Source organism: Mastigoproctus giganteus, chromosome 8 (genome assembly GCF_048544385.1).
Source record: "Mastigoproctus giganteus isolate SK-2022 chromosome 8, ASM4854438v1, whole genome shotgun sequence".
In the NCBI taxonomy this organism is placed as follows: domain Eukaryota; kingdom Metazoa; phylum Arthropoda; class Arachnida; order Uropygi; family Thelyphonidae; genus Mastigoproctus; species Mastigoproctus giganteus.
The window spans coordinates 57,625,116-57,635,711 of record NC_143582.1 but is presented as its reverse complement, the minus strand read 5'-3'; the positions used below and the strand labels follow the sequence as shown (position 1 = coordinate 57,635,711).

The window sequence follows — 10,596 nt, the reverse complement described above, 5'->3', positions numbered from 1 at the left end:
CAAAGAGTCTGTGGGAAAATTATTCTCACCTACTCTTGTGGATGTTGGAAGTTTATTTAAATTACAGAGGGAACTGGATAAATATTTGAAAGCAATAGGAAAATGAAAGGAGAGGAGATGACATCACTTTATTTTTGTTAATTTAATTTCAGTTTTATTTATTTGTTTCATTTTATTTATTTTAGGCTGATGCATTGTAACCTTGCTTCCTTGCATCATTTGGCAATATCAGTACCTTTTCCGCCTGGAACAGAAGGAAACGCCAGGATTATGAATGATAAAGCTGGAGGATCTAAAATGGATTGTCCAGTCTGATGAACTGAGGTTCCACTTACAACATGTGAATGACAGAAACATTATGTGGAGATAACAACTCGAAGCCGTGGTCCTCATCATCTCTAACAGGAATGATGAGACCAATGATGATGTTGATGATAATGATAAAGCCACGTACCTCACCATATCTATTGGAGATGGTAAACGCTAGGCCCACTAGCACACGTGAACCAAATACTTGAGCGGTACGGCAGCTTGTAGAGCTCTGTGCATATCCTTTCACAACAGTTCCCTGCCTCTCTTGTAGTGGCTACTATTATCAAGATGGAAGTAGTTATTCTGACAGAGATAACCACCACTTTCATCCAGAAAGTGCTCCAGTAGAGCATATTTGAGGCCGTAAGGTATAGCAACGATTGTTCTCTTCTGTACATCATTTAAGAACTGAGAGACGTCGTTCAGCTTGCATTCTGCGCAGTCCATGCCACACCAAGCAACTCCCCTGTGTAGCGTTTTGTCGTCACCATTCCAAATTGTTTATCACTTCAGTTCAATGTTTAAATGATGACTAACAAGCTCTATAGGCATCTAAATGTAAATTAAAAATCTCTTAATGAAAGTCTCCTAAATAATATTTTAAAATAATATTTTTACCTTAATATTATTTTAACTCCCCCCATCAAATAATACATTAGAAATAGTTTTAAAACAAATATCCATTTTGTTTCCAGACTACACACCTGAATAATAGAAGTGATTTGAAATGAATTTCTTAACGCTGATAAAAAAAAAAAATAAATAAAAATGAGCGCCATGTTACAGAATATTAAAAAACTAAAACCGTAATTTTGAAAAGATTTTATCCATTTCCTCTTTTTTTCGTTTAATTTATGTAGTTAATTAAGTTCTGCATATTTCACAGGAGACGAAAAGGAGAGGAAAGCTCAAAATAGTGTAATGACATTTGATTGAGATCTGTTCATATATTCGTTTTGTAGTCGTATTTTTCTTTTCTTAAATAGCTCCTCTTTTTTCATACTTTTTCACTAAAAGGGCTGTCATTTGTGGAAATACGTTCAGCCTTTAGACAGTTAAAACAGTCTGTGGTATCCACTGCTCAAACTTACTACAATACAGATGACTTACGATGAATGACAGTAACCTGAGAGAATGTGATAAGTTTTCAACTGTGAGATATGCTGTTTTGTTGCGATGCTTCCAGTGAATACCCCTTGTGATTCTATACAATGGACTCTTTCTGATCTGCATGTTGGTTTATATGTTGATGAGATTGTGCTATCCGGTCTATATGCTGCTGTGACTGAGATGTTGATCTTCTACGTATGCTTAACCTATATTAAAAAAAAAGCCATATCATTAAATAATTCGATATGACTCGAGTATAATTTTTAAAATAGCAATATATCCGCGCGCGCACACACACGCACACAAGGATTCTAATAGAAGTACAGAGAAGAGAAAAAAAAAAAGGTGTTCCATCATGGGCATTAACTGCAGTTTGAATCAATGTCCATATAATATAATACTAGTTTTCATGATTTGTTAAAATGAAGATTGATGCAATAAAGCATCATATATTTAAGAGTGTAAATATTCTATATAATATTGGTGTAAATACACCATAGAAAACTGTTAAACGAAAAAACTACATTTGTAGTTTGAAGAGGCATCATTTTATCTGTATCTCATATTGTGCTCTTCCTTCACAACGAGTTGCTATTATTGCAGTACCTCGAATAAGTAACGCTTCACTAAAAGAGAAGACTATTGTTACTTATTCTCGGTGGGCACCACCACCCAGATGACACCGTTTTGAAATATGGTATGGGATAAAGTTCTCGGTTATCCTCATACTATCCCTATTAGAATTAGAAAAGAGATAAAGATGTAGGAAGGTGACAGTAGGAGAGGTAGAGGAAGGAAATACCGTAGAAGGAAGAAAGGGACAGTTGCTCCTTCAACTCACACTCAAAGCTCATATATTCCTCAAATAGGCAATGCTTCCCCAGTAGAGAAGATTGTTGTTACCTATTCGAGGAAACCCAGCTCCTTCGACTCACACACAAAGCTCATATAGTCCTCGAATAGGCAACGCTTCCCCAGTAGAGAAGATTGTTGTTACCTATTCGAGAAAACTCAGTGGCCATCAAGCTCCCCCCAGACGGCACCGTTTCCAAGCTTGTTGGCTTCTCTTCGGTGGGTGGGCAGGTACCCTGGTGTTGCAGACATAACAATCCAGTTGTGAAGATAATCACACAATATGAGAGATGCCAGAAGGTGTACATGATAATGTTAAAATGTCTGCAATACCAGGGTGCCTTCCCACCCACCGATGAAGGGCCAGCAAGCTCTGAACGGTGCCGTCTGGGTGGTGGTGGTGCCCACCGAGAATAAGTAACAATAGTCTTCTCTTTTAGTGAAGCGTTGCTTATTCGAGGTACTACAATACATGGCAACTCGTTGTGAAGGAGGAGCACAATATGAGATATAGATAAATTGATGCCCCTTCAAACTATAAATGTATTTTTTTTCGTTTAAGAGTTTTCTGTGGCGTATTTACACCAATATTATATAGAATACCAGTTTTCACAATTTGGATTATTACCAACCTGCATCCGTCTGCTGCACACACTGTCATGGGCGATTTTAACCTTTCACTTTATCATGAAAAACATAAACATTTCCAAATAGTCCATCTGATCATTATAAATACCTCTAATCAACCACCAAATGAGTAATAATCATTTTGATTTTTCTTTTCTCCTCAGTCCCATGTATGCAGATTGGCCTTTCAGAAACTTATTGCGATCCGGACCACTGTTCATCCAGTTATAACTACTAAGCTCTTCTTTCCCCCCTCCCTCCTCCACGTTGTGATCATGTGCCTACTATGACAACTATTAGTCACAGATTTCCTTGACGACAGAAACATGCGTTGAAGCAGCTGTGATCATTCCGTTGGATACTTTCGAATCGTGTGAGGCATTTCACGCTTCAAGGCATGGTAGAGTCTACAACAAAAATAGCTGCCGGAGTAAGGAGGTGTTTTCCCTGGATTGCTCTGCACGGCAGGGCTTATATCTTTCATCGATCGCAATGAAGATATTTTGGTGTACCCCGATGACATCAAGTTACTGACCTCCATCCTGCCAGAAGCTGACCCAGCAAAAATTACCAATTCTATAAATAACAGGATCGCTGAGTTAGCTTTCTACCTTGAACAGTTTGTGCTGCTGCTAAACCCTAGTAAATCTGAGACGATGATATTCTCTTTAAAGCCATCACCAGCCAAAATTCTACCTCTCCCCGTGGAGCCCAGACCCCCATTGTGAACAGCCACAGACCTTAGGGTTATTTTCGATCCAAAGCATAGATTTCATCAGCATTTCGAGTTGCTAGTAACAAGAATGTATAGCTGTAGATGTACGTCACACAAAACCTTCTATACATAAATGACTTTATGTATAGAAGGTTTATGTATAGAATATACATATATATACACCTTCTATACATAAACCTTCTTCATGTATAGAAGGTTTATGTATTTATGACTTTATGTATAGAATGTATATTCAGGCCTGTAATTTATCCTGCGGTGCTCTATGCACCAGAAAATTGGGCATCAACAGACCCGATAGTAAAAAAAAAAAAAAAAAAAAATCTATGCCGATATGTACTGGCTACTTAATCGGCCCTTCATAAACATCACATTCCTCCACATATACGGACAACCCAAATGGCGAAATAGAGATATCTAAGTTATCAACCACAGTAAACAGTAGAAGGCTCACAACTTTCGCATAACTGTAAGTAACGGGCCTCATTTCATTCCCAAATTTCTGGCATCTCCGTACTCGACGCACCTTTCATAATCCTTGTGGTCATCTCCAACGCTGCTATCAAAGTTACGTAGATTTAAAACTGAACGACAGAGTCACACCTGCACAGTCACTACTAGCCATTGAAGTATTTGAATCAGGGGAGTGGATTCCACATATACACTCCGAATCGCATACCCACTCTACTCAATATCCGAATCGCGTCCCCATCCCACTCTACTAGAAAAGTTGAGCAGATGGGTTGAGAGGTGGCAGATGAAGTTTAACATTGACAAATGTAAAGTACTACATATGTGAAGCAGCAACTCCAGAGTGTATCAAATGTGTGGTACTACACTGACGATGATAGAGAACGAAAAGGACCTGAGGGTAATTGTGCAGTCAGATATGAAGTTTTCTGAGCAGTGCAAACGGTCCGCAACGGTAGCTCATAGTGTCTTGTCAATGATATACAGGAATTTTTTTAGCAGGGATAAGGAGGTGATTTCCCCTTATATAAGGCAATGGTCAGGCCACACCTTGAGTACTGTATACAGGTCTGGAGGCCTCATTTAAGAAGGATGTAGAATTGTTGGAACGAGTACAGAGAAGGGCAACAAGATTTGTGAATGGAACAAAGGGTTGCTTCTTACGAAGAAAGGCTTAAATTTTGCAAATTACAGTGTCTGGAGACTAGGCACCTGCGAGGTGATCTGATTGAGGTGTATAAAGCCTTGAATGGTTTGAGCATGTCTCAATGCTGATGGGATTCTTCCTCTTGCTCAGAATAATCATTTGAAAGGACATAAATTCAAATTGAGGAAAGGCAGATGTAGGATAGATGTGCGAAAGTTTGCCTTTAGCACATCTATATAATTTGATAGCCTAAATAAATTTAAGGCTGAGCTGGACAGGTACTTGGAACGAACGGAGGGATGAAATGGGAGCGCTTTTTTTTTTTTTTTTTGGCTGATGCTGCATAAGCTTGCTTTCTTGCATCATATGCCTCTACTAATGCTAATGCTAATATGTAAAAGACTTGGTGCATTTGATAACACTTGTTGTCTGTGTGCGCTGCTTTATGAAGCCTAAAGATGTTGCCAGCCAAAACGAGTACCGTGCTTCTTGTACAGTTCAATTTATGAACTGTCTAATTGGGATTTGGTACAAGCTGTGACGTAAAAAACTAATAGTGACTGTAAAATTTGGTTTACATTTAAGATTGAAAATCTCGGCTATGATGTGGAATTTGCAACTGAATACCTTCTGCCGAGCACTTTAATTGCACGCTTTGGCAGTTGTGTCGACTGGAATTGATATTTGTTATAATTTTTTTTCTTTGTTGATTTTTGGAATTGATTATATGCGCTAAGAGTATTGGATGGGAAAAGTCTCGTGAGTTGTTCAGGTTGCTCAAGTTGCTAGCAATAAAAAGTTTTTTTTTACATTCAAACATTACAGCTGAAATCAGTTATACCTACCAGACCCCACACCAGATAACAGTTCATACCGTGCCAGGGTAACGGCTATTAGAAGCCACAAACTCACTGCCTTCCATTTGTGCTGGGGAATCGATGGAGCGCTATAATTCATGCTGAAATATCTACGCTCGAATAAAATCTCATCCAAAGTCGCGAAGACTAATGCAACACATTTCCCACCAATATCTAATGCCTCAAGAGTGCCAAAATTATTAAAAGACATTGCTACTGGTCCTCATTTCTCATTTGTTCGAAGTAAGGACTGGCCCAGATCTGGTACTCTACCTACAGTCGATAAATGCATAATCAACTATTTCTGAAATGGGCTCAACCGGATAACTTCTACCTAAATTCTTTTGCCTAAGAATCATATAATCCGACTCCGAACCTCTGAGGAAATATCGGTGTGAGAAATGAAAATTGTATACCACAGCAAGGTGGAGTGTTATCGGATTTGTTGTTTACTTCCATAATTCCATCCAGTCTTGATGAACAACCAACATCCTAAAAATTCAGACCTTATCAATTGTAATACAAATTTTGCCCAGACAACTCATTTTGTTAATGCTAATCTGTGTCAGCTAATGACTTATCTCATTCAGGATGAGCATATTGGGACGAGTGATTTGTCCATTCCAGTGTGCTCTAATGTTTTATCTCATTAAAGACTATCCCATGATTTTGCTAATTCTGAACACACAAAGTCCCAACTTTAAGGACCATTCAGACCTGGATGATATATTCGCATTGAGATTTCAGATTTCGATATCAGATCGAAAAACTTTTACCCATGCTGCTAGTCTCAGATGGACGGGGATGGATGGTATCTTCAGTATATAAGTATAATTAACTTCTGTAATAATAAAGAGATATTGCAAAGCAATATGGGAAACAATTAATATCCTATCCACCGTTTTTATGTAGTGCTGAGATGGGGATCAGCATATCCAAATGCAATTAAACCCTTTTAGGAGGAGAATTATGGTTACTATATTGAGTCATATAGAAATTAAGCCTCCTACCACAATGTCGCATCATGATCATGGCAGTCTTGATGGAGATGCAGCATATCCGCCAGCTCATAAAGACTCCGTGTTTTACAATTTAATTCCATCTCCAGACTAGGCTAGACAACGCCCGAACACTGAGAACAGTGGATACCTGCCTAAACATCATAGATTGGTTCATCCCATATCAAATGCTGCAGTTTATGCAAAACCTCATTACGTGGGATGAACCGATACAAAAGACCGGTCCTTTAGAAGCAGCGGAAACATCGATTCAGGAATGATGTAACGTGATCTGTGGAATCCTTATACGGGGAGAGGCTATCCAGGATAATAATTCCTTTGCTGCCAAATCTAGATATGATCACAGCTCTAATTACACAAGCTAGGGCTGTAAATTCTGAGTGCCAACATGAATGCAGTGCAAAATCTTACAGGCTAGTCAATGTGTTAAAAGACAGATTCATACATTATTCCAACATCGTTACTAACTCTTCATTGGCAATTTTTGCCATATATATTGAAGTTATAAAAGCTACGGGGATTACACGAGAAGCAGGCACTGCGAACTTTTCTTTTATGGTTTCAGAATTCTTCTGAACAAAAAGAATGGCATAATGTCTTAAATTATAACTGGCAGCTCCAGCAGACCAAGACTAAATTATGTAAAGAAGTCATTGTATAAAACACAGTTCCAGTGAAATGAATAACCTAATCGTACGTGATAAAATATTTTACATCTGAAATATCCGTTTTCCAATAAAATTCGAATTTATTCATGCACAATCACGTAATTAATACAGCATTACAAAACAAAGTATACATATGGATGCGAGGGCTTATCAAAAATCATTGAGACTGAATGCATATCTCTGATGAGATATGATGGGATGAACCAATCTATAATGTTTAGGCAGGTATCCACTGTTCTCAGTGTTCGGGCGTGGTCTGGAATTAAATTGTAAAACATGTTAATGCATATCCAGACATGTTCGAGTATTAAATTTATTGAATTAATTAATGCAAAGACATGTTTAGGTCAAGATACTTATCCTAACTACCTCTCTCCTAGATCCATCCGTGTGCAACAATGAGCCATGAGCATGCACCAGTTTATGGATGTTTGTGCAAAGTGATTTCTATAGATATTCGCTCTATCGAAATCACTGAGTAAGCTTTACGCCCCAATGATTGATATTGAAGTGAGTAATTTAGTACGAGACAGAAAAGTGAGTATTTAAAATAGCAGGAGAGAGAGAGAGAGAGAGAGAGAGAGAGAGAGAGATGTGCATTTTTTTATGTCATATGTCAGGCCATTTTAAACTGAAGATTTGGAAATTCGACGCTTCACAGTCATGTATGTTGACAGTTTGTTGCCAACTATTTGTAGAAGAGCAGATACAACAAAACAGCCGTTTATAACTTAAAAAAAAAGTATTCCGCAATGTGGCAGTCCCCATTCTTACCAGATATTTGTTCTGGTGATGTCCGTTGAACAGCAAAACGTGGAAAAACAAAATGCAACGGGCCAGCTTTTATATATTTCGAAAATAGAGTTTCACAAGTGTTTCCGGAGTTGAAAACATTGAAAAAATTGTGTAGGCTAACGTACTAAAGGAACTTACGTTTAAGAGAATTAACCTTTCATCCTTCTATGTACAGTACCTTAGTTTTCACGGATTCTGTACATGGTTAAAAAATAGCAATCGGTGAGAATTTACCTGACAGACCGTTCTGCTTGTTCCAGTGTGTCTGGAACAATTCTGTTCCTTGTTTCTGGCATCAGCAATACAAGAAGTCCGCTTGACACAGATAACAAGCCGTAGAATCCCATTGCCACTCCTATATGTGTATATTTGGCCTGTAATAAAGGAAATTGAATAATTTCATGAATAGCGGAACAAATATTGTGCGACTACCTTACTACAGATCCCACAAAAATACTTCCTGTAAATTATAAATTTTTTTAATACGAGTGGGTATCAAAAACTCGTACCCAGACCCAGATAAAACATCAGTAGGAAGATTCCGTTTTTAATATAAGTTGTCTACATATTCAATAACTAACATGTGCAGTGATTGAGCAGTGATCAAGTTCCTGCATTTGCAGGGAAAGAAAGCTCAGGAAATTGACGAAGAAATGAAAGCTGTATATGGGCAGAATTGTCCATCCTATGACACTGTAAAAAAGTGGAAACAGGAGTTTACAAGTGTCTTTGATGAGCCAAGAGAAGGAAGGCCATCAACATCCACAGACAGTGAGACGGTTGCAAAGCAGTTGGTGCTGACTGACAAACGTGTGACAATTCATTTCATCGCAAATGCAGTTGGAATTAGTTATGGGTCTGCCCACATCATTTTACATGACCATCTGCACATGTCTAAGGTCTCCGCACGATGGATTCCAAGATTGCTGACTCCTTTGCAGAAGCAATGTCCTCGCCAACTGTTGGATTTGTGCTACTACAGCACCCACCCTATTCTCCTGACCTAGCACCGTTAGACTTCTTCTTGTTTCGAGAAATGAAGAAACCATTGCGTGGACGCCTCTTTGATTCGTCTCAGGAAATCATCAATGAAGTGGAATCGTGTTTTCAGGCAAAAAAGTACGGACTTCTATGATCAAAGCAGTAAACAACTGGTCAGTAGATGGGAGAAATAAAGTTCCTGTGAAGTTTCACCTTTCTAGGGCTATTATTTCTAGGTATGGGTACGAACTTTTTGAACCCCCTTGTTCAGTAAGCTCTCCAAAAGGCCTTACAGATTTTTTGTGCAGTCCATATCTGGCTTATTACGGGCTAAGCGCTCGATCGTTTGCTGTTGTCCGTTAGAGACCGACTCCCACATCAATTTCTGCATAGTACAGTTTAAAGCACATGTACATATAAGCCGACTGTGATGCCCATGGAACTCGTCATAAAATGATACATACTGCACACGAGTGCCGTTTATTGTATGAATAAAATTTTCTAAATAAAATAGAATAAAAGTTATTCTACATTATTACTTTATTTTACATTCAAATGTATATAATTAATGTTTGAATATATATAATTATTTTTTTATTCATTAAATACGCATCCTAAGGTCGCTCTCTTGATAATTGGTTACACTTGATGAGTAATAAACTAAAATTTGAAACAGTTGTTTTCGACAGTTATACAAATATAAGTATAGATATAAGTTATTACCCATTATGTTTATAATCAGTATAAATGAGTAAAACAGAAAATAAAAATAATTAATTAATTAAAACAAATTTATAAAATAATATAACAATAAATTAATTAAAATAAAAAACAAAATAATAGAATATAATATCAACATAATAGCATATAATATCAAAAATACATTTATTTATTTAACAATAGAGTTATCACAGTTTGATAGTTAATATCAACATTGCACATTATACGATAGGAAACAAACAATTTTTATGTAAACTAGGGCTTCGCCCCCCTGCTCGCTTTGCTCGACAACCCCCGCACACCCTTTTCTACATAAAATGTAGAGGTATGACGGGGTAAGTCAAATCTTTTCTGCATAAAAGATACACCTGTCGAAGCGCACTGATCGATACCTAATCAGGAAATTACCTATGTAATTATTTACCTGTTTATTTGTAGTGACGCAGTTGCCTCTCCCCACTTATACCACGTGACGTACATCCCCCTTCTCCCATTGGCTACGCCACCACGCGGCATTCTCAAGGTGGAATAAATATCTCTATGTAATTATTTACCTGTGTTTACGTAGGTCACTTAGGAAAGGGACTTTTGCTTCGGGTTCCATAATGCAAGAAGAATATTGTTGCATCCGAAAGGGCAGGACTAAAATATTTTACTAAAATACTTACAAACTATACAAATATTTAGAATATTACAAAATACTAAATTATTTACAAATATACGTACTATATCGGGTCCCTCCCTCCTCTCCCATTGGCTCGAATAAATATCACTAGGAGGAAAACCTTTTTAATGTATAGAGAGA

At 37.6% G+C, this 10,596-nt stretch overlaps 1 protein-coding gene across 1 annotated transcript in view; it reads right to left on the bottom strand.

The window, feature by feature from the left end:
• Positions 1 to 1,516: 1,516 nt before the first annotated feature.
• The window catches only part of LOC150081549 (organic cation transporter protein-like), a 71,031-nt gene continuing 61,951 nt past the window's right edge, over positions 1,517 to 10,596 (bottom strand). Inside the window, exons 9-10 of the mRNA XM_090380244.1 lie at positions 8,325 to 8,464; positions 1,517 to 1,628 (exon numbers count right to left, since the gene is read on the bottom strand). Of these exons, the coding sequence (XP_090236370.1) occupies positions 1,517 to 1,628; positions 8,325 to 8,464 (252 nt within the window). The remainder of the gene's footprint in view (positions 1,629 to 8,324; positions 8,465 to 10,596) is intronic.